The sequence below is a fragment of the Berghia stephanieae genome, chromosome 11 (assembly GCF_034508935.2).
Source record: "Berghia stephanieae isolate SIO BIC M18660-M18661 chromosome 11, UCSD_Bste_1.3, whole genome shotgun sequence".
In the NCBI taxonomy this organism is placed as follows: Eukaryota; Metazoa; Mollusca; class Gastropoda; order Nudibranchia; family Aeolidiidae; genus Berghia; species Berghia stephanieae.
In genome coordinates, this window is record NC_088370.1 from 38,394,513 (window position 1) to 38,419,235 (window position 24,723).

General features: G+C 39.9%; 2 protein-coding genes across 2 annotated transcripts in view; one reads left to right on the forward strand and one right to left on the reverse strand.

Moving 5' to 3' along the window:
* Positions 1-20,536, reverse strand: part of LOC144956420 (uncharacterized) — a 41,299-nt gene extending 20,763 nt beyond the window's left edge. The window contains exons 1-3 of the mRNA XM_078886923.1: positions 20,458-20,536; positions 16,827-16,937; positions 339-498 (exon numbers count right to left, since the gene is read on the reverse strand). Of these exons, the coding sequence (XP_078743049.1) occupies positions 339-498; positions 16,827-16,937; positions 20,458-20,536 (350 nt within the window). The remainder of the gene's footprint in view (positions 1-338; positions 499-16,826; positions 16,938-20,457) is intronic.
* A 1,067-nt stretch (positions 20,537-21,603) lies between these two features.
* On the forward strand, positions 21,604-23,278 carry LOC144956421 (uncharacterized). Its single transcript, XM_078886924.1, has 3 exons — positions 21,604-21,647; positions 21,905-22,013; positions 22,535-23,278. Exons 1-3 carry the CDS (start codon positions 21,604-21,606, stop codon positions 23,276-23,278), a joined length of 897 nt encoding a protein of 298 aa, XP_078743050.1.
* Positions 23,279-24,723: the final 1,445 nt, after the last annotated feature.

Here is a 24,723-nt window from a genome sequence, read left to right on the forward strand (position 1 = left end):
ATAAACAGCAAAAACAACACCAACACCAAAAAAACAGCAACAACAGCAACAGCAACAACAACAACCGCAGCAGCGACTACAGCAACAACAACGGTAGCTGCAGCAACGACAACGACGACAACAACAAAAGTGACAAGTTCAAGGACACAAACCACAACAACAATGCTATGCCGGAGCCTGAGATTTGTGATTTATACTGAATGAAATAGAAATGAGGTCCATAGCGTCTGCTGGACAAGTCAATGAGGCTCCAATGAGCGCATTAAGCATGGTAAATCTCTGGAGACAACTCTACAATTACGTTTATACTGTCATTTAAAGATAAGATTCTCCCTTACTTGGTTAATCCTAGAATAAGGTTCAACACTTCTCTGGAGTCAACGCGGACCAAAGAACCTCCAAAGCTCCTGTAAGTTTCCTTGCATATGACGGCTGCATCATTCCACGTCCTGTAGGCCTTCATAAGAACGTACATCGTTTTTCCTGATATTGCATAAGCTAAAAAGAAATAGAGAAATTTTGTTTAAAATGTGAGCTTTTAAAAACTGCACTATGTACATCATGATATGATTCTTATGATGCCAAGCTAAAAAAAGATAAAAGATTAAATCTGTCGGTGTCGAGGAAAAAAAATTAAAAATATGGGACAGTGACACAATTGAGAGCTTAACCCTCTCCTTACCACCGATAGGAAAATCGTCACATTCGTTACGATACAAACAACGTTTTTCTTATTCAAATTTCTTTTGTACATCATAGAATTTAAAGAAAATGAACAGTGTGTTGTAGAGCATGTTTTGCTAAAGAAATTATGTATCGCAAGAACTTTACTGCTATTGTCTTTGAGTGATAAAAATATTTTTTTTGTTACTTGGGTGTGAAGTTTTGGGGAAAATCCTGAAAATGGCTGGTAAGGAGAGAGTTAAGAGGATGCTTTGAATGAACCGATTGGAATTTATTCATTGAACCACCAAATACATTTGAAGAGCTGAACGACGTGGTCAGAGGGAATTTGTTTTTCTATGAGGACACGGTCGTAAAAACTAAAAGTCTGAAGTGTTTCAGTAATAATATATGATGGTTCGCGAAAGACTTAAAAGTGCTGTTAAATGAGAGAAAAAGAGCTCACAGAGAGACCTTTCACAGCTTAACTCTTTCAGCAGAGTCTGTTCTACTGGCCTATGACCGGCACAGTGCGGCCAGTCTTGAAAGGCAAAAATAATAATGCAACCAAATCCTACTTTCTACAAAAGTACTATAAATTGAACCAATGGTATCATTTCTTGCATCAGAACATTCAATTGGCCCGAGGGGGCGGGGAGGGGGGGTATTTTAATTGAGATTTTGCGCCGAATACGAATGTCGCTTTGTCTTAGCTTGTCATTCTCACGCTGCCTCAATCAGGTGTAAGCCATTTTGTGTCGGAAATGCTAATATAGCCTCAGCGATGAAAGAGTTAAACTCTGAAGAAGGAAATAGTTCAAAGTTAGCAACAGTTAAAAAGCAAGATAGAGGACACATCATTTACGAGGAAAGACATGAAAAGTGTGTGGTCAGATATGAAGAAACTTGTTGCAATAGCTAAAGATAGTTTTAATAAAATGAGTCTGATTTTTAAAAACCACAATATCTCAATGACAACAAAACATATGGTTTTGAAGGCCTATGTATGGTCAGTATTATTATATGGCTGCGAAAGCTGGACAATTACAGAAGACATTAGAAAGAAACTGGAGGCAGCAGAAATGTGGTTTCCTAGAAGGATGTTAGGAATCTCATGGACAGAGAAGAAAACTAACGAAGAAGTGTTAGAGCAAGCTGAAACTAAAAGGTTATTAATTCGTACAATAAAAAAAAGACAAATGCAATTTTTAGGGCACCTAAATCGACAGAAAAGTATTGAACATCTTGCTTTCGAAGGAAAGATGGAAAGTAAAATGAGTATAGGTAGACCAAGAAAAACATATTTGAATAGTTTGAACAGCTGGGTGACAAAGAAAGAGAAGAGTAATATTAGTTATCTGAGGTTATCTGATGTTCTAAATATACAATGCTTGTGTTTATATTTCAGGGAGTCACAAAAAAATGCCACTCTTTGTCGGCTTGTATTTTTAAGACTCATCAAAGGATTTATTTCAAAATCAATTCGTAAATGAAGCAAATCCTTATATGTAAACTGTCAAACTTTTATGAATATGAATTAAGATACAAAAAATAAGAAACCGTGATTTTTCAATACCATTTTCAAAAATACAATATCAGAGAAAAATGACGAAACATGGTAGAGAGTAAAATGGCGATGATCTTAACTTTTTTTGCCTATTAAAGCAAATATTAATTATGACACAATTAACATTCATTAAATCATATTCCTTGTAATATGTAGTGTAAGGTGAGAAATTAAATTTTTGTTGAATGAAAAAAAGTAACAATGCACCGACCACCCAAGCGTTTTATATATACAGTCAGCTTTTACACCCGTAGAATCGTGTTATCAATTAATTTTATATAGAGGTGTGCAAGGCCTATGATTTCCCCGTTACATAATAAATCATAGTAATAGACAGCAATAATAAATGGCTCGTTTAGCTGTCTAAGAGGATAACCAGTTCCAGTCCCACTTATATTAGACATTAAAGATGAGTCTGCTTTATTCTGATTTATAAGTATAAATGCAATTATTTACAGATGTTGTCTTTTGACATAGCCACGTTATTTGTTTATTTTTGCGAAGGGCTACTCTTGTGGACTCAGAGTTGATTCGCCAGTTTCTGGGCGTCTCTCTGGTAAAACATCTACTGGTTATTTCTAATTACGAGCAAACAAATATATTAACGATAAGAAAGGCTGACTTTCAAATTAATCATTTGAAGGAAGAAAATCTTCTTTTGTTTGAAATGGTGGACCATCAGTGAAATCAATCAATCATTTGATCGACTGATCACTCAATTAATCAATCAATTTATCCACCAACTAATAAATCAATCGATTGATCAAATAAAGGGCGTTGGTCTTTAAAAAACAAATCAACCCAACCTATATTGCGTTATTTAGTGATTTTTGTATTGTCATTACAGGATAAAAAAAACATTTTTGGTGAAAAATATATTAACTGTTTTGATAACCGTTTCGCGTCCTAATTTGGGGGTCTGGAAAGTATTTCAATCTTGTGAAAAAATTTTCATAAAAATCAATGAAGGAATAACCTCCATAATATTCTTTCCTCTTATCAACATTGTTGCATTTTGCGTCATCATAGAGAAATTTTACAGCTTTAGCTTATAGGGTTTGTATTAGAATATTATAAAGTTACGAATCAAAATTTGAATGCAAAAAAAACAAACTCTCTCTATGGTGACATAACACATTGTCTCTTTGATAACTGGGGAAATTTTCAGACAATTTTATGGAATAGATTCTCAGAAATATTTGACACAGTATCACATACCCTTTAAAATGACATATTGATAAGATAAAAAAATAGTTTTACGTTTTTCAAAATTTTCTAACTACCTGTACCTTTTTCGTGCCGTTATTGTATATTTTGAGAAATTGTACTTCTATAATATTATTTCTAAGATAACAAAACATCGGTTTCCGCCAAAATATCAAAATCAATTTTTGGAAGGATTTTCCTAATAATTAGACCCAAACCGCCCCTTCATCAAATGATTCATCAAACGGTCAAAATCAATTGATTGAACAGATGATTGAACCATCCAGTAATTAACCCTCAATAAATCAATAGATCGATTGATCGAATAACAAACATTTGGACCACAATTTAAAAAAAGAAATCCTCCTTATTTACAATTCCTACGACTCCTCTTTGTCAACATCACGGCACACGATCAAATCACATTACCAATTATCATGAGCTATAAAAACCAACCGTGAAATGTGACTCTTGTAACGTATTAAATCTTATGTAAATTCATTGAAGCTATACCACAAAAACCAAACCATAATAATAGAAATCAAATTTTAACGAAGTCGCCATTTTGTTGTTTTGAAAGCATTTGTACTATGAAAAACAAGTGAATACCCAATGAAACGGTGGGGACGAGACATGACGCCTATAAGACGTTATTACAATTTATCAAACAGAGACAACGTTGTTAACGGCGAGGTACTCATTTTTACACCTGCGTACAGTGAGTGAATGCGAATAAAGAGCAAGTTACAAAGACTTAACTATACTAACGAAAGAGTGAAAATGGAAAGGCTTCGTATGGGAACAAAACAGACAATGGACGTTTCGGGTACAAACCCTTCGTCAGCACAACAATAGACAAATAAACGTGGAAAACAAATAAAATATAATGGAAAATAACTTGCGTCGTCTGTACTCAATGGTGGTTGCAGTATGAATGGCACTTTTCTACTCACTTCATATCTTGTTGTTGCAGTATGAATGAAATGTTAGCGTGGCGTGGGTAGAGGATAGTGTGCCCCAGGGGGGTGATCTAATTGATAAGCAGAGGTCAGCGTCAGGGAACAGAACTTTCCAGACTATAATGGAAGATAAAAGACATATTGGTAGTAGTAGTAGTAGTAGTAGTAGTAGTAGTAGTAGTAGTAGTAGTAGTAGTAGTAGTAGTAGTAGTTGTAGTAGTAGTAGTAGTAGTAGTAGTAGTAGTAGTAGTAGTAGTAGTAGTAGTAGTAGTAGAAAGCTGTAGTGGAACAGTAGGGGGGGGGGGGGTTTGGAGGGGGCGAGGTGAAAGGGTCACGGCGGAGGTGGGGGGGGGGTTTGTTGGATGAGCGAAGGTCGAATCTTCGCGAAGGAACGATGCGATAGTAAAGTGGAATACACCAATAAATAGATAGATGGATAGGCAGATAGATAGGTAGATGGTCAGAAAAGAGGGGAGAGAAGAGAGAGAGAGAGAGAGAGAGAGAGAGAGAGAGAGAGAGAGAGAGAGAGAGATTAATAAAAGAAAAAAATTTAAAATAAAAATTAAAAAAAAAAAATTATTAAAAAAAAAAAAAAAAAAAAAAAAAAAAAAAAAGGGGGGGGGGGGGGACGGGGGGGGGGGGGGGGGGTTGGTTTGAGGCGGACCGGTAGAGAGGGGGAATCAGAGAGAGAGAGAGAGGGGGGGAGGGAGAAAGAGGGAGGGGGGGACAAAGAAAGAAAGAAAGAAAGAAAGAGAGAGAGAGAGAGAGAGAGAGAGAGAGAGAGAGAGAAAGGGTGGAGGGGAGGTGAGAGAGGGCGAGTAAACAGCCGAGTGATAGCTGGGTCTATATGTATATTAATGGATGAAAAAGTGGATGATTGGACACAATGAGAGAGAGCTAGGAAGGTAGATGACTATGAATCGGTGGATAATCAGTAGATAGATTGCTAGCTAGATAGATAGATAGATAGATAGATAGATAGATAGATAGATAGATAGATAGATAGATAGATAGATAGATAGATAGATAGATAGATAGGTAGGTAGGTAGAGTTGTACTTTTAGTAGTATGAACAGTAGTAGTGGTAGTCGTAGTAGTAGTAGTGGTAGTAGTAGTAGTAGTAGTAGTAGTAGTAGTAGTAGTAGTAGTAGTAGTAGTAGTAGTAGTAGTAGTAGTAGTAGTAGTAGTAGTAGTAGTAGTAGTAGCAGTAGTAGTAGTAGTAGTAGTAGCAGTAGTAGTAATAGTAGTAGTAGTAGTAGTAGTAGTAGTAGTAGTAGTAGTAGTAGTAGTAGTAGTAGAAGTAGTAGTAGTAGTAGTAGTAGTAGTAGTAGTAGTAGTAGAAGTAGTAGAAGTAGTAGTAGTAGCAGCAGCAGTAGCTGTAGTGGCAGAAGTGAGAGCAGCAGTGGTGATGAATATGGGTGACGTTGACATCTAGTGGTGGTCAATCCTGGTGTTGAGTCCGCGTGGAGTCAGCGTTCCCAACAACTTGATCAGGTGAGTTTCCCTACGTCGACGGGCGGAAGTGTCCGAATGGCAAAAACTGAGCACACACACACGCACACACTGTACATCGCAGTGGTCTGGCAGATTGAAGTGTCTGGCCACTGCTGTGTCTGCACAGTTCGATATGTCACGCAAGTGCTGCACGAATCTGTCACCCAGCCTCTTTCCGGTCTCACCAACGTAAGCAATCCCACACAGGGAGCACGTAATCGCATAGACTAGATTACGGTCAGTGCAAGTAAACGGCCGCCTGATGTCCCAAATCTTGTCTGGAAAGCTGACTCTGTCATACTCCCACAGGTGCCCACAAGTCTTGCATCGGGGTCGCATACACGATCTGGCTTTAGGTCCATCCCTAGGTATGGGTTCCAGGCGGCTTCTGACAAGGAGATCCCTCAGGTTACGATCCCGTCGATATGCTACCAACGGGGTTCTGAGAAAACTCTGTGGGTGTCTTCGCCCGCCTGGAGGATCCCATAGTTCTGCAATAGGATGTTCCTCACTTGATCGGCATGGGGGTGATGCGTGAGGACTAAAATGGGACGCTGTGTCTCCTGCTTCCTGGCATTGCGAGGCCTCATTGCTGCTTCTCTCGACACGAGGCTGGCTTTCCGGACAGCCTTAAGCAAAACCCTTTCGGGATATTCCCGTGCCCTAAAAAAATCGAGCATGCGATCACGTTGAAGCGCAAATTCATCATCTTCCAGACAGAGTCTCCGTAAGCGGAGTATCTGACTGAATGGGATGGAGTCTTTGCACTTCACCGGATGGGATGACCGATAGAGCAGGTAGCTGTGACTGTCCGTTTCCTTGTAGTGTACAGTGGTCCGTACTCCCGTGCTGGTCAATACAGCCTTGATGTCCAAAAAGTTCACCTCAGAGGTTGAAATCTCATAAGTGTACTCTATGGACGGGTGGAAGGAGTCCATCGCTAGGATGAACCCTTTCAACTGGCTGTGGGTCAATGACGTAATGCCGAAACAGTCGTCAATGTACCTTTTGAACAGCTCGGGGGCAGGTCCACTGTACTGATGGAAGAAGGTTTCCTCAAGGTAGCCCATGAAGAGGTTAGCATATGAGGGACCCATCTTGGTGCCCATCGCAACACCTGAGATCTGATGGAAAAATACATCATTGAACTCAAAAGTGTTGAGTGTGAGCACAAGTTCGGTGAGCCTCACAATGCTGTTGCTGGAAATCCCTGGTAATGGATGGCGGTCGACGAAATGCCTGATGGCACGCAGTCCGTCATGATGCGGTATGGATGTGTACAGTGCCTTCACATCCATGGTGAAAATTAGCCGTGGACGTTCATCCTGGAATCGAATTTCGTCAATGACACCAAGAGCATGGTTAGTGTCCTTGATATACGATGGCAGGGTGGGAACTATACGTTGAAATACCGCATCGAGGAACTGCGATACCTTCTCAGTGGGGCACGAGATAGCCGACACAATCGGCCTTCCAGGTGGAGTGTCAGACAATACCCGGATCTTGTGTATCTTAGGGAGCATGTAAAAACATGGATTACCTAGGTCGCTGGGGTCGTGTTTAAGGACCTCTGCTCTACTAGGTAATTCTCCCTGCGATATCAAAGACTGGATTGTCTGGTGGACTCTGGTGTTGTTAGCAAGTGTTGGGTCCGAAGTCACTTTCTCATAAAATATCTGGTCACTCAATTGCCTGTGGCCCTCAGCTCTATAGAGCTCAGCGTCCCAAACAACTACGGCCCCTCCTTTATCAGCCGCTTTGATCACTATATCACGACGTGATCTAAGTGATCGTACGGCAGCCCATTCAAGACGGGTGAAGTTAGACCTCTTGATAGGTGTGGGTCGTAGTGCCTCTATCTGTCTAAGACAAGTCTGGATAAACAGGTCGAGTGTAGGGGACTTGCCAGGACTAGGAGTCCAGTTTCTTTTACGTCGTGAGAAAGCGGCAAACGGATCCTCAGGGTCACGGTCATAGTCATGGTCACGTTCATCATCTTTGAAGTGATACTTCAAGCGTAAAATACGCATGAAGCGACGTACATCCGACTCAATGCGGGACTGGTCGGACGTTCTTCGCAGTGGGATGAACTTGAGACCTTTCCTTAAGACCGATTCCTCTGCACTGCTCAACTGGATGGTCGGGGGGACAGAAACCACCAGCCGGTGGTTGTTGTGGTTCCTACTGGGGGGGATAGCTCCAACATTATCCATCACGTGGGTGGGTTCGCTGGTGGGTGGGGTGAATTGATCGCTTCCAGACTGGTCCCCGGCTGTTGGAGGGACTCCCAAACCAGCAATGGTGACTGGCTGGTTATGGGTGCCATTAAGAGCAGTGGGGCCAGAGGAAGGTTCAATGGGTGAATCCACCGATGGGAGTGTTGCCGAATGGGAAGGGAGGTTATCGTCAAGATGTGTAATTCTGTTAGGAAAGAGAGCATCTAATTTACTGGTTTTGACATAATTTAAGCATGCATGGTAATGTTGATTACATAAATGTATGAATAACCTAATGGCTTTGTAAAGTAAATGATTATGATAAGTACGATGCCTCAAGCATGTGGAGGATGTGTCGATGGTGTGTGTTAATTTGGATATCTGTTTGCGAAGGATGTCTGTAGTAAGTCTAAGTCGTTGCATGGCACACTTGGATTCTAATTCCAGAAACTGGGAGAACTGGGATGAGGTTAGAGAACCTAAAGAAGGGTGGAAATGTGAAACGAATCCTTTAGGGGCCGTGCGTTTCCTAAGGCAGTACATTAAGAAATTCAAGTGGCTGCTAGCTCGAGTTTTATAGAGAGTGGCGTGGGCGAGAGTGTAGCCTACTTGAGATAGGTGGATAGGGAAAGAGGAAAGAAACGTACGAATGTCCCGTAAGGAAGAGCGCAAGAGTTGCTTGGGAGATGTATGAGGCATGGTGAAAATAGGGAAAGAGGGCGAAAGGCTAAAAGGATGAGTAAGGTAATCAATAAGTATAGGTAAACTGGAGAGGCGAGTGAATGAGAGAAAGGAAGGGAGGGATAGACTGTGGTAAAGAGAGGTAGTGGTTGAAAACGTGGGTGTGGTGAAAAATAATGCTGAGATGTAAATGATAAGGAGAGGGGGGGGGGGGTAGTGTGCTAAAAGAGGTAGACTGGTAGGGGAGAAGAGTGTAAATAAATATATAAATATGAGAGTAATGAAAAGGTGATGATAGTGCAATGTTGGATAAAACTAGATTGATAAACTGAAAAGTATATTTAAAAAGTGCAACATATAGCAGTACAAATAAAACAGAAATAAACACTATACCTACGTAAAGTACTAGGTAACACTGATGGGGACGGTCCAAAAACACGGTATGGCAGCAGAAGTATAATTCAAGTGAATCAACGAAAAAACTCAAATGAATCAAAACGGAAAAGTAGAAAACGGTAAGGGCTGCCTGAAGCCGGTGATCGTAAAATACTAACGAAAGAGTGAAAATGGAAAGGCTTCGTATGGGAACAAAACAGACAATGGACGTTTCGGGTACAAACCCTTCGTCAGCACAACAATACACAAATAATTTATGTAATCAACATTACCATGCATGCTTAAATTATGTCAAAACCAGTAAATTTGTGTATTGTTGTGCTGACGAAGGGTTTGTACCCGAAACGTCCATTGTCTGTTTTGTTCCCATACGAAGCCTTTCCATTTTCACTCTTTCGTTAGTATTTTACGATCACCGGCTTCAGGCAGCCCTTACCGTTTTCTACTTTTCCGTTTTGATTCATTTGAGTTTTTTCGTTGATTCACTTGAATTATACTTCTGCTGCCATACCGTGTTTTTGGACCGTCCCCATCAGTGTTACCTAGTACTTTACGTAGGTATAGTGTTTATTTCTGTTTTATTTGTACTGCTATATGTTGCACTTTTTAAATATACTTTTCAGTTTATCAATCTAGTTTTATCCAACATTGCACTATCATCACCTTTTCATTACTCTCATATTTATATATTTATTTACACTCTTCTCCCCTACCAGTCTACCTCTTTTAGCACACTACCCCCCCCCCCTCTCCTTATCATTTACATCTCAGCATTATTTTTCACCACACCCACGTTTTTCAACCACTACCTCTCTCTTACCACAGTCTATCCCTCCCTTCCTTTCTCTCATTCACTCGCCTCTCCAGTTTACCTATACTTATTGATTACCTTACTCATCCTTTTAGCCTTTCGCCCTCTTTCCCTATTTTCACCATGCCTCATACATCTCCCAAGCAACTCTTGCGCTCTTCCTTACGGGACATTCGTACGTTTCTTTCCTCTTTCCCTATCCACCTATCTCAAGTAGGCTACACTCTCGCCCACGCCACTCTCTATAAAACTCGAGCTAGCAGCCACTTGAATTTCTTAATGTACTGCCTTAGGAAACGCACGGCCCCTAAAGGATTCGTTTCACATTTCCACCCTTCTTTAGGTTCTCTAACCTCATCCCAGTTCTCCCAGTTTCTGGAATTAGAATCCAAGTGTGCCATGCAACGACTTAGACTTACTACAGACATCCTTCGCAAACAGATATCCAAATTAACACACACCATCGACACATCCTCCACATGCTTGAGGCATCGTACTTATCATAATCATTTACTTTACAAAGCCATTAGGTTATTCATACATTTATGTAATCAACATTACCATGCATGCTTAAATTATGTCAAAACCAGTAAATTAGATGCTCTCTTTCCTAACAGAATTACACATCTTGACGATAACCTCCCTTCCCATTCGGCAACACTCCCATCGGTGGATTCACCCATTGAACCTTCCTCTGGCCCCACTGCTCTTAATGGCACCCATAACCAGCCAGTCACCATTGGTGGTTTGGGAGTCCCTCCAACAGCCGGGGACCAGTCTGGAAGCGATCAATTCACCCCACCCACCAGCGAACCCACCCACGTGATGGATAATGTTGGAGCTATCCCCCCCAGTAGGAACCACAACAACCACCGGCTGGTGGTTTCTGTCCCCCGACCATCCAGTTGAGCAGTGCAGAGGAATCGGTCTTAAGGAAAGGTCTCAAGTTCATCCCACTGCGAAGAACGTCCGACCAGTCCCGCATTGAGTCGGATGTACGTCGCTTCATGCGTATTTTACGCTTGAAGTATCACTTCAAAGATGATGAACGTGACCATGACTATGACCGTGACCCTGAGGATCCGTTTGCCGCTTTCTCACGACGTAAAAGAAACTGGACTCCTAGTCCTGGCAAGTCCCCTACACTCGACCTGTTTATCCAGACTTGTCTTAGACAGATAGAGGCACTACGACCCACACCTATCAAGAGGTCTAACTTCACCCGTCTTGAATGGGCTGCCGTACGATCACTTAGATCACGTCGTGATATAGTGATCAAAGCGGCTGATAAAGGAGGGGCCGTAGTTGTTTGGGACGCTGAGCTCTATAGAGCTGAGGGCCACAGGCAATTGAGTGACCAGATATTTTATGAGAAAGTGACTTCGGACCCAACACTTGCTAACAACACCAGAGTCCACCAGACAATCCAGTCTTTGATATCGCAGGGAGAATTACCTAGTAGAGCAGAGGTCCTTAAACACGACCCCAGCGACCTAGGTAATCCATGTTTTTACATGCTCCCTAAGATACACAAGATCCGGGTATTGTCTGACACTCCACCTGGAAGGCCGATTGTGTCGGCTATCTCGTGCCCCACTGAGAAGGTATCGCAGTTCCTCGATGCGGTATTTCAACGTATAGTTCCCACCCTGCCATCGTATATCAAGGACACTAACCATGCTCTTGGTGTCATTGACGAAATTCGATTCCAGGATGAACGTCCACGGCTAATTTTCACCATGGATGTGAAGGCACTGTACACATCCATACCGCATCATGACGGACTGCGTGCCATCAGGCATTTCGTCGACCGCCATCCATTACCAGGGATTTCCAGCAACAGCATTGTGAGGCTCACCGAACTTGTGCTCACACTCAACACTTTTGAGTTCAATGATGTATTTTTCCATCAGATCTCAGGTGTTGCGATGGGCACCAAGATGGGTCCCTCATATGCTAACCTCTTCATGGGCTACCTTGAGGAAACCTTCTTCCATCAGTACAGTGGACCTGCCCCCGAGCTGTTCAAAAGGTACATTGACGACTGTTTCGGCATTACGTCATTGACCCACAGCCAGTTGAAAGGGTTCATCCTAGCGATGGACTCCTTCCACCCGTCCATAGAGTACACTTATGAGATTTCAACCTCTGAGGTGAACTTTTTGGACATCAAGGCTGTATTGACCAGCACGGGAGTACGGACCACTGTACACTACAAGGAAACGGACAGTCACAGCTACCTGCTCTATCGGTCATCCCATCCGGTGAAGTGCAAAGACTCCATCCCATTCAGTCAGATACTCCGCTTACGGAGACTCTGTCTGGAAGATGATGAATTTGCGCTTCAACGTGATCGCATGCTCGATTTTTTTAGGCACGGGAATATCCCGAAAGGGTTTTGCTTAAGGCTGTCCGGAAAGCCAGCCTCGTGTCGAGAGAAGCAGCAATGAGGCCTCGCAATGCCAGGAAGCAGGAGACACAGCGTCCCATTTTAGTCCTCACGCATCACCCCCATGCCGATCAAGTGAGGAACATCCTATTGCAGAACTATGGGATCCTCCAGGCGGGCGAAGACACCCACAGAGTTTTCTCAGAACCCCCGTTGGTAGCATATCGACGGGATCGTAACCTGAGGGATCTCCTTGTCAGAAGCCGCCTGGAACCCATACCTAGGGATGGACCTAAAGCCAGATCGTGTATGCGACCCCGATGCAAGACTTGTGGGCACCTGTGGGAGTATGACAGAGTCAGCTTTCCAGACAAGATTTGGGACATCAGGCGGCCGTTTACTTGCACTGACCGTAATCTAGTCTATGCGATTACGTGCTCCCTGTGTGGGATTGCTTACGTTGGTGAGACCGGAAAGAGGCTGGGTGACAGATTCGTGCAGCACTTGCGTGACATATCGAACTGTGCAGACACAGCAGTGGCCAGACACTTCAATCTGCCAGACCACTGCGATGTACAGTGTGTGCGTGTGTGTGTGCTCAGTTTTTGCCATTCGGACACTTCCGCCCGTCGACGTAGGGAAACTCACCTGATCAAGTTGTTGGGAACGCTGACTCCACGCGGACTCAACACCAGGATTGACCACCACTAGATGTCAACGTCACCCATATTCATCACCACTGCTGCTCTCACTTCTGCCACTACAGCTACTGCTGCTGCTACTACTACTACTTCTACTACTTCTACTACTACTAACTACTACTACTACTACTCATACTACTACTACTACTCTACTACTACTACTACTACTACTACTACTACTACTACTACTACTACTACTACTACTGACTACTACTACTACTACTACTACTCTACTACTACTACTACTACTACTACTACTACTACTACTACACTACTACTACTACTACTACTACACTACTACTACTACTACTACTACTACTACTACCTACTAACTACCACTACTACTACTACGACTACTACTACTACTGTTCATACTACTAAAAGTACAACTCTACCTACCTACCTATCTATCTATCTATCTATCTATCTATCTATCTATCTATCTATCTATCTATCTATCTATCTATCTATCTATCTATCTATCTTAGCTAGCTAGCTAGCTAGCAATCTATCTACTGATTATCCACCGATTCATAGTCATCTACCTTCATAGCTCTCTCTCATTGTGTCCAATCATCCACTTTTTCATCCATTAATATACATATAGACCCAGCTATCACTCGGCTGTTTACTCGCCCTCTCTCACCTCCCCTCCACCCTTTCTCTCTCTCTCTCTCTCTCTCTCTCTCTCTCTCTCTCTCTCTCTCTCTCTCTCTCTCTCTCTCTCTCTCTCTCTCTCTTTCTTTCTTTCTTTGTCCCCCCCTCCCTCTTTCTCCCTCCCCCCCTCTCTCTCTCTGATTCCCCCTCTCTACCGGTCCGCCTCAAACCAACCCCCCCCCCCCGTCCCCCCCCCCCTTTTTTTTTTTTTTTTTAATAATTTTTTTTTTAAAATTTTTATTTTAAATTTTTTTCTTTTATTAATCTCTCTCTCTCTCTCTCTCTCTCTCTCTCTCTCTCTCCCTCTCTCTCTCTCTCTCTCTCTCTCTCTCTCTCTCTCTCTCTTCTCTCCCCTCTTTTCTGACCATCTACCTATCTATCTGCCTATCCATCTATCTATTTATTGGTGTATTCCACTTTACTATCGCATCGTTCCTTCGCGAAGATTCGACCTTCGCTCATCCAACAAACCCCCCCCCCCCACCTCCGCCGTGACCCTTTCACCTCGCCCCCTCCAAACCCCCCCCCCTACTGTTCCACTACAGCGTTCTACTACTACTACTACTACTACTACTACTACTACTACTACTACTACTACTACTACAACTACTACTACTACTACTACTACTACTACTACTACTACTACTACTACTACTACTACTACTACTACCAATATGTCTTTTATCTTCCATTATAGTCTGGAAAGTTCTGTTCCCTGACGCTGACCTCTGCTTATCAATTAGATCACCCCCCTGGGGCACACTATCCTCTACCCACGCCACGCTAACATTTCATTCATACTGCAACCACCATTGAGTACAGACGACGCAAGTTATTTTCCATTATATTTTATTTGTTTTCCACGTTTATTTGTGTATTGTTGTGCTGACGAAGGGTTTGTACCCGAAACGTCCATTGTCTGTTTTGTTCCCATACGAAGCCTTTCCATTTTCACTCTTTCGTTAGTATTTTACGATCACCGGCTTCAGGCAGCCCTTACCGTTTTCTACAAAGACTTAACTATGTGCTACTAAGGACTGTTTGAGCAGGACTCGAACCCAGGACCTTCCGATCCAAAGGCGACTGTTAGAGCATTAGCCTACATAGCCACACAATGAGCCAAGTCTCATAGAATTTTTAGGAGTTACATTGACCGGTCATATTACTGGTTTGAGATTCCCGGTTACATATCAGTCTCACTTGTTCAATGGTTGTATTGATGCAAAGAATAGTTCATGTCTCACAGACATTGACCCGTTAACGATCACCCTCTGGAAATACATGCAATAAAAATTTGGCCAGAGAACTTGTCGTTCAAACATCGATCGATTTAATATAATAATAATAATAATAATAATAATAATAATAATAATAATAATAATAATAATAATAATAATAATAATAATAATAATAATAATAATAATAATAATAATAATAATAATAATAGTTGATCTTTATTTTCCATAAATATGGCAATTTGTCATTTAGTTACACTTGTTATAACGTTATATGATAACTATAACATTATACAGATATTTCACTCCTACTTAGTCTCTCTCTCTCTCTCTCTCTCTCTCTCTCTCTCTCTCTCTTTCTTCTTCTTCTTCTTCTTCTTCTTCTTCTTCTTCTTCTTCTTCTTCTTCTTCTTCTTCTTCTTCTTCTTTTTCTTCTTCTTCTTCTTCTTCCTCTTCTTCTCTTTCTTTCACGCGAGCGATATACACAACATAAACATATTCATTTCATTTGCAATTCGTTACATTTGTGGCAATTCGACACCAACTATTATCATCATTATCAATTGGACAATTAATCTAGCATTAAATAAATTAATCAGTCAATCAGTCAATACATCAGTCCTTGGTTTTGCTGTACCATATGAAATGTTCAACGTTTTTATTGCTGATGGAACGAACGTTGATTTATACTTGTTAGTTCTACATTTAATCTGACAAAACATTCTCCCAGATGGTAAAAGATCAATCGATGTTTGAAAGACGAGTTTACTGGCCTAATGTCTATATACGAGATTTTTTTCCAAAGTGAGGCAGTTATCTGGTTTATGTCTTCTGATTCCAACAAAACTATTGCAGACCGGAAATAAAACAATATTAGGATGTCAAAATAAACTGGTTCCGATCTCTTTAGTTGTGTGGAATCAGCCCTCTTGAGGTTTGGACAGATACATTGTTCAACTGATCTTCAGGTTTCAAAGTGATGGTATCTTATTTTCTTGCCGAAATAAATGTTGGTCGTGAATACGTATTTTCCATCCTTGCCCTTTAATCATAATAATTGGCCTATTCATTCTGCTACTAAATTATAGTCCGTTCCAAGTACTGTGCGCACGGAATATCGCAAATTCCTCCAAAGTTACGAAATGTGATGCCGTGATTTTTTGCATGCGGGCTTAAATTTTAAGTGATATTACGAATTTTGAAAACCGATAGTCAGTGATAGACCAGTTTTATCACAATGCCGAATTCCTTTGATCTTTGTGAAACAGACTATAGCTATGCCACCTTCTGATCCAATTCGTAACCCATTCATTGTTAGTCCCCAAGAGAGCTGATTACAAACTCCCAGGGAGTTTGAAACAGGAAGAGAGGAAATTGGATTCAGTTGTCTGATGTCACGCCGCCCGGCTACGGCGACCATCTTGGTTCTAAACAAAGAAAATCATTACTTTTTATTCTTCATGCTGGCTAGAACGTTTCATATATCTTGTGATCAGAATGTGTAAAAGTCAAAACATGGTCAAATTTATGTGTTTTTTCCCCTTTGGATACGCTTTTAATGCTCGCCGGAGAAATATTTCATAAGGGCGTCCGCCATTGTTCAGATAGTTTAGAACCAGTTACTAAGTTACCATGCGTCATTACGAGGGAAGTTACGTTACAACTGTTAAGAGTATTGAGTATTGTGACCTTATGACGACTCCTGCTTCTGATTTGATTCGAGGGTAACATCTTCTAGATAATTTTACTAGTCTTATGCAGGATGATGACTTTTGGAAAGAAATATATAAACAGAACTCACGAAGAACAATATAAACAGAACTCACGAAGAAAAATATAAACAGAACTCACGTCGAGAGGGGATACGGAGAGTCGTAATTTCATTGTCACCTCTGGCCAAGGATGTCGTCAAATGAGAGGTCAAAGCCAACGTTATGTAGACAGCAATCCGAGGATACATTTCTGAAAGAAAACAGATAAATAAAATGAAAAACCCATTCATCATCGTGATACACCAAGAAGGCTGGTTTTTTAAAAAATGTGTTCTTCAATATTTGGATTTTTAAAAAGCAATTGTCATTCTCTTAACCGGCTCCTTACCAGCTAGAGGAAAATCGTCACAGTTCGTTACGATACAACCACCATTTTTCTTATTTAAATTTCGTTTGTACATCATAACATTTTTAAAAAATGAACAGTGTGTTGTAGAGCATGTCTTGCTTAATAAATCATGTATGGCAAGAACTTTACTGCTATTATGTCAGAGTGATAAAAAATGTATTTTTTTTTTGTTATTTGGGGGTGAAGTTTTGGAGAAAATCCTGAAAATGTCAGGTAAGGAGAGAGTTTACAGGAACGTTCTTATAATTTTACTCATTGTCTTTCTTGTCGAAAAACTTTTATCAATTTTTATCATTGATATTAACTCTCTCCTTACCGACAATTATCAAAACTTTTACTCAAATCTCATACCTACACAACACATTAAATGAATTTTTAAATTCAAATTTAAGCGCACAAAGCACACGATATACATAATTTTGTATCTAGATCAAAACAAGCTTTACAAAGAGTATTAAGTTCTTGTAAATAAACAACACATTTTTAAAATATTGTGATTAAAAAAAGAAATAAATCAGAAAAATGTTGGTTGAATCGTAACGAATGTGACGACTTTCCAATAGTTGGTAACGAGAGGGTTAAGGGAAATTTTGGGATTTTCTTTAAACTTTACAATGGACTTTAATATGTCTTAAAGTGTTCACCGTGTGAATTTGTTTACACTACGTTTAATAATCTATTTTAGTAACATTTTAAACCTGACTGTAATTTGACGACATATTAAATTCTCATCACTTAGTTTACATCACTAATTTATCGAGAACAGCCGTCAATCGGGAGGGGTAGGAAAACAAAGACAGTTATCAGTAAGTTGTGTATGGACATAGACCATGCCGTCGTCCCTACCCTTCTCGTCCCCTATCCAATCTTATCAATGTAAATATACTTATCCTCAAACCTCATCATTGATGGTTTTTGACTCTGCTGATCCGCAAAATTGCAATTCGCCAAAACAAAATCCCTAAACTCCAACGAGCACCAATTTTGCCGTTTTTAAATTTTTATACACGAATATCAGCTCCGTGCCAAATATAACAGAGGAATTTCACATTTTACCAGAAACTCAACCCGATCTTTTATTTTTAACCGAGAAGTGGTTACATGACACTGGAGACGACCCGAATCGCCGCCATGACACCAAATCATTATATATGTACTTTTAAATCGATACCGAGAAATAATTTAGCAAATGTTTTTTTTTTCTCTTTTTGAGGAAAGGTTCTGTCTAAAATTAAATCCCTATATCCACTGCGTAAAAATATTTTTGAATTTTGAAAATCCGTTCATAAATAAACAAGTTATGCAGTTTCAAATGTGTCATTTATTTGGATGACCCGCAAAGAGGAAAAAAAACGCGAAAATATGAGACGCTTTTTCGGCATTTTTTTCGACTTTTGGTTGTATCTTGTGTAATAAGTGGATGAAAAGATTGAAACTTGGAAATTTTATGGCAAATTTGATAGAGAATCTGATGAAAACATTAGAAGAGTTCTAACTTATATAGTTTTAGAGCCCGATGGTATATAAAACACACACAGAGAGAGAGAGAGAGAGAGAGAGAGAGAGAGAGAGAGAGAGAGAGAGAGAGAGAGAGATTGCGTACATAAACGAAAAAAATATAGAAGGAAAAGAGAAATTGGGCAAGGGGACAAAGGTTACTGGTGAACGTGACTTGGAACACAATAATTAAAGCCATGCTGAGATTGTAGATCATATTGCAATCGAAAACTTTTAACATTATATAGCAATGACTATCCCGCACAAATCTTTGAGCCTCTTTTTCGCTCACGAAGTGCCCAAATTCGCGACAAAATATGGGACGAAGCCGTTTGGTATATGCTATTTAAAAAAATTAATTACGACGCTGTTTATCGATGAATATGACTGAAAGTTGGCACACAGTTAGAAAAAAGGTCATTTTAGATAATGTCAAGCGACAAAACTCGTACGATTACCAGAAGACCGTTAAAAATAGATTTTTACTCTTTGGAGTTACGTTAATAACAGTCAAACAGTCAAATTATCAGCTGTTTATTGAACCCAAACGCAATGGCAGACGATAAACACCCCTCTGCCAGTGAGACCGCGCAGATATTTTGACTTTTCATGAACTTTAAAACGAAGTCAACCAATCAGAAAGCGCTTTGCCACGACCCGCTCAGCCGCTCAGTTTGGTGCCAAATTGTTTTAAACTTGTATTGTGATTCGGGCTGTAGGGGGGGGGGGGAAATGGCTTTCTGTCTTTTACGAATGAAGAGCAAATTAGGATGGTGTTTTGTAAAATACGGGAAAAGTACTCGTCATATTCATATGAAATTTTACAACCAAAAAGAAGAAATGTTCATGTATCACCATGTCAGCGACAAAACCTCCACGCCCGGTAGTTTTAGAAATATTTTACTCCAAAGAGTAAAAATCTATTTTTAACGTTGTTTTTTTTTTTGTAATGGCACGAGTTTTGTCGCTTCCATAATCTAAATTGACCTTTTTCTCTAACTGTGTGGCAATTTTCAGCCATATTCATCGATAAACAGCGTCGTAATTAATTTTTAAAATAGCATATACGAAACGGCTTCGTCATATATTTTGTTGCGAATTCGGGCACTTCGTGAGCGAAAAAGAGGCCCAAAGATTTGTGCGGGATAGTCATTGCTAGACAATGCGTGCAAATTAAATATGTACACATAGAATGAGTTCCATTAGCATAATCATTGTTGTCTGATTCTCAGATAGCATCTAATGGCACATTATAGCGCATGTTATGTTAACTTTCTAGTCAACCTGACAATAATATGCGGTCTCTTAGAATAGGACGATTTAATATAAAATTCTCTCCCAGTGTCACGAAACGATCGCACCCCGTCGGATCATTCACGTGGAGGGATTGGAAGTCATACATGACGGAACGCCACTATAATTTTCATTTTCTCGTTACAAAGTGGGCATTTTCAAATCTGCTTGACTTTGAACTCGTGATTAACTCTATCCTTACCAGCCATTTTCAGAAATGTCCCTGAAACTTCACACCCACCCAACACAAATATATATTATAGGAATTATTTTCAAAGAACTTAGAATATTATTCAAGGACAAAATTTTGACCATGGTCAACCCCGGCTGGGTGCAATGCACCCGGTAACAAAATAAGAGGAAAAAACTGGCTGGGTGCAATGCACCCATATACTTTAACATAGAAAAAATGAGGGATGCATAACAGCTGTACAAACAGATTGATGAGATATACTTAAAATACATTTAGTTATGAAAATGCATTATATTTAAAGTGAAAAATACATTGTTCCAAATGGAAAATACATCAGTTTCAAAAGATTTTGTGTAAAAGTACAAATTTGACATTAACCTGCGTTAAGGAAATAACTTTCACTATCACTCTTGACGGCATTACTCAGACAAAATAAACAAATATTCTTTGCAGACATGTTTATAACACGTTGAACATTGTGTTCCTATCTTCCTGCCTTTGTATGATGGTCAGATACTATATCTTTTTCTGTTTTGTATGTTTTAGGGTGGCGAGTGTTCCCTCTTTTGTTCTTTGATGGTGCGGTCGTGGTTTTCTTTTCTGGTTGACAGCACACCTTCTTCAAACTTTCAACAGCATTGTCTATGTTCTGTCTATATGTCAGGTTCAGTGTTCTGTTTGCTGTCTTTCGTTTGACTTGCTCAAAGACAAGTTCTTTGGTTGTTTGGATCAGGAACTCTTGACGATTTTTGACATTGCTATATCGATCCTTGGAAAAAAAATGGCTCCAAATCACCCTGCAAGTAATTCTGGCAACATCGCCAATGGTTATTTATTTTATTTGGTGAATGTGGTTCCTTTCATCAATTAAGAAAATCCCTCAGCTGATAACTTGTCGCAGTCTCACAAATCCAGAATAATCTTTAATCCTTGTTAGTCAGGCTTTGATGAGATGTACTGAATAAATGTACAGCGTCCACGGAACGGGTCTAGTTACTTGTAACAAATATCTTATTAACAATCGTTTCTTTAGCGCAATATCCACTAAACATGTTGAAAGTGCTTTACGAATGATCTCTGACCAATAGCAACATGTAACACGTAGAACGAGACATAACGCCTGTTCAGCTATATTACAAATTCTCCGACAGAGACAATGCTGTTAACGGCCAGGTACTCATTTTACACCTGAGTACGATGAGATAAAGTGAGTAAAGAGCCTTTTCCAAGGATTCAAGTATGCGCAGAGAGAGACTCAAACCCAGGACCTTCCAATCTGATGAGAAACATACCAACAAGACCTCAGAGCCGCATTTTCATGCTGATAATTGAATTAATGGTCAAAAACAGAGAGTACATGCTTGAAAATAGAAGAATGAACGTGAGAGTGAATGGTAACTTAGGGGACATAACTCGTATCATAAAGGGGACCACTTTTGATTGTTTTAGACACTGCCTGGCATTTTCCCCTCTGAGCGGTATTTTAGTGCTAGGTCAACTCGACCCCATTAGTGGGGTCAGCCCATGGGTGTAACAGGTAGCGGTCAGGAGAAATTTGCTCAGTACCAGTAGGCCTACTTGTTTTTGACAAGAGATGTGGCAAGTTCGAGGCATGTGTGATGGGTTTGGGTTTCGTCTAACCATTTCTATCCTTCATTTCAGACAATGGTGGATATTTTACGCCCAACAAAAGTTTCTTGTTAGGTTTAATCAAGGGTACGCAAAATAAGATTGAGTTATCAATATGCTTTCTTCCTAATTTTATTGTTAAGTGAGATTCTTGATATGGTTAATATAAGTTAATGTACTTTGCATTTATGTCTAGGACATTCAAACTTGATTGTGCTGCTAGAATCCGACTTGCTATTCAAGAAAAGGATGGGATAGGGGTCATGGGACAATGGGATTGTCATTGCTGGTTACAAAGAGACGAGGTAAAATTGATTCGACTTGCCCGTGCAAGTGAGTGAAAATGAAAGATCAACACATCCGTTGTTAGTTTTGTATTATGATGAAGAGGTGGGGGATAGGATTTAGTTCAACACATCCGACATGACGGATGTGTTGAAGTCAATACATGCGTCGTAAATTAACTGATAAAGTGTTGACGCCGTTCCCGTTCTCAAGAAAAAGATCAACACAAGCGAAAATCAACTCATGCTTCGTCAACACAAGTGTCGTCGACTGTATTATCTTGCATCTTTTGTATTGGTTGGTGTATATGTGATGAACAAATGTTAGTTACGCAAATATTCAGTGGCATGTTAGATTAGTGAACTTGGCTAAGAAACAGAGGGTTGTGGGGTCAATATGAATAGAAGGTATTGAGGCTAGGTTTCACCAAACTGCTCCTATTCTTTGAACTAGACTAGCGCATGTTGCCTAAAATTATTTACTAAATCAAGTTTTTTTTTCAAAATTTACATAACTTGTACTACTTTCTTTTTATTTTCAGTTGGTTGCTGTTTTCCCAGAGAAAAGAAAGATTGTGCCAAATCAGATGCTAAATGAAACTGCAAGTCTGCCCTCAGTCTCTAATCTGGACCTCCAACACTATCTTGTTACAACACAGAACAGAAATGTGTTATCAAAAGACATTTCCAATTTTAGACGTTTGCTGAACTCGTCATCTGTACCAGACACTGACAAGATAAAAGCAGAAATCGACAAGATTCAACAAGATGGAGGGCGTGTACAATTTGCAGTGGATGATGAGTGTGACGAGCTTATGTATCTTGCCTTTTCTACCCGTGATATGTTAAGTGATCTGAATAGGTTCCCGGAGGTCGTTGCGATGGACAGCACCTATCATACAAATCGAAATAACTATATTTTATTTAATATCATTATCGTCGACAACAATGGCAATGGACGGCCAGTTTTTCATGCATTTCTGAGAAGGGAAAATTGTGAACTTCTGCGTTGTGCCTTATTGTTTTTTGAAAGCTGCTTTCGGGGTGAAGAATTAAAGACAGTGTTTTTGGATAAGGACATGTCTGAAATAACTGCAGTACAAAGTGTCTTTCCCCAGGCTTCCGTGCGTCTATGTGCCTTCCATGCAGCAGCTGCCGCCAAGAAGGCCCTTCAAAAGCGAAGCTTGTCTTCTAAGCAATTGGAATGCATAATGAATTTTTTTAAGGAGCAGCGAAGCTGCGAGCGTGAAGAACGTTACCTCGCAATTCAGACAGAACTGATGTAAATTTGCTCTCCTGATATTGTTAGCTATTTTGAGGCAAATTGGTGGATCAAACGGCAATTGTGGGCGGCTGCTTACACTGATACCCCCACATTCCGTGTCTTTGAACTCAAAGACATTGACTCTAAAGTGAAGATGATTCTTCATGGGTGCACAGTGAAAGAGTCTGGTCCACCATATGGCATACAAGATCTATTAACGCCAACTTTTATTTCGTCTGCGTGTGCTGATGACCTCGTCAACCTTGATATTGTTAAGGGTTGGTTTTCTCAGGCTGCTTGGGAAGAGCTCCATGAGCGAATTGTAATTAAGAAAAGTGACAACTTGTTCAGCTGTCATAAGTGTTTGGAGATAGATACTGGGGAATTTAAAATGGTACAATGTGAATTTTGTTTGCATTGGTATCATTTCCATTGCGTTAAACTTGACCACAAAGCAAGAGCTAGACAATGGTTTTGTGTTTATTGTTGGTAGGGTTTGCATTTGTGTATTTTTTAATGTCTCAACATTTTGTTTATATGCAACACATTGCCTCATGCATTCCTTCTTGTATATATATTTAATATCTCAATATTTTGTTTATATGCCACACATGTCCTCATGTATAATGTATTCCTTATATATATATTTCATGTCTCAACATTTCGTATATGCCGCACATTTCCTCATGTATAATAATGTATTCCTTCTTGTATATATGTTTCATGTCTCAACATTTCGTAATATGCCGCACATTTCCTCATGCACGTTTGTCTGTTTTGGTTTTTGCCCACACTTATTAGGGAGGGTTTATTTTATTGAACGAGTAGTTCAAAGAACAATTTACAAACTGAAACTTACGGGTGGTTGGATGGGAGCATCACCCTTGAATCATATACCTATGATGTTCGCATGGGTGTACGATCCGATAGTGATGTCGTTTCTTCTTCTCTTTACTAGCCTATCCTGCTTCTTTGGTTTGTGATTGTATTTTTGACAGGGGATAATTTTTTTTTTCTGTAAATTTTCTGCCTGTTTGTTCTTGGTTATTTATAATTTAGCTTATGATATCTTTAGGTTATGATTTTGATTTACATTTGTACTATTTTTGTTAGATTGCTTGTTTTCTTTTTGTTTCAGCGGTCTCTCATATAACCTCAATTGTGTTGGAAGAGACCTAAAACAACAAACAAACAAAAAACAAACTGAAACTTCTGGAATACACTGTGAACACTCTATACAGATGTGAGGAAACTCAGTGCTCTTCCTGCAAACACTTGTTTTATGATTTGGATTTACCTTTACCTTTGTTTCATTTTCATTCATATACTTCCATGTCCTTTATTTTGGTATAAGGTAAGGGCGCCCTATTATTTGGTATAAATGATCTAATTGCTACATTCACATGCTTTATTTTCATGACATATTTCCCTTTTGATTTTAACTAGCTTTCATTTCAGGTTTCTTTA

Excerpts from the sequence above, each read along its gene's own strand:
- LOC144956421 (XM_078886924.1), top strand. The coding sequence starts at position 21,604 with ATGGGTGTAACAGGTAGCGGTCAGGAGAAATTTGCTCAGTACCA. Across the intron at positions 21,648-21,904 it reads GAGAAATTTGCTCAGTACCA|GACATTCAAACTTGATTGTG; the intron begins GTAGGCCTACTT and ends ATTTATGTCTAG. Across the intron at positions 22,014-22,534 it reads GCTGGTTACAAAGAGACGAG|TTGGTTGCTGTTTTCCCAGA; the intron begins GTAAAATTGATT and ends TTTTATTTTCAG.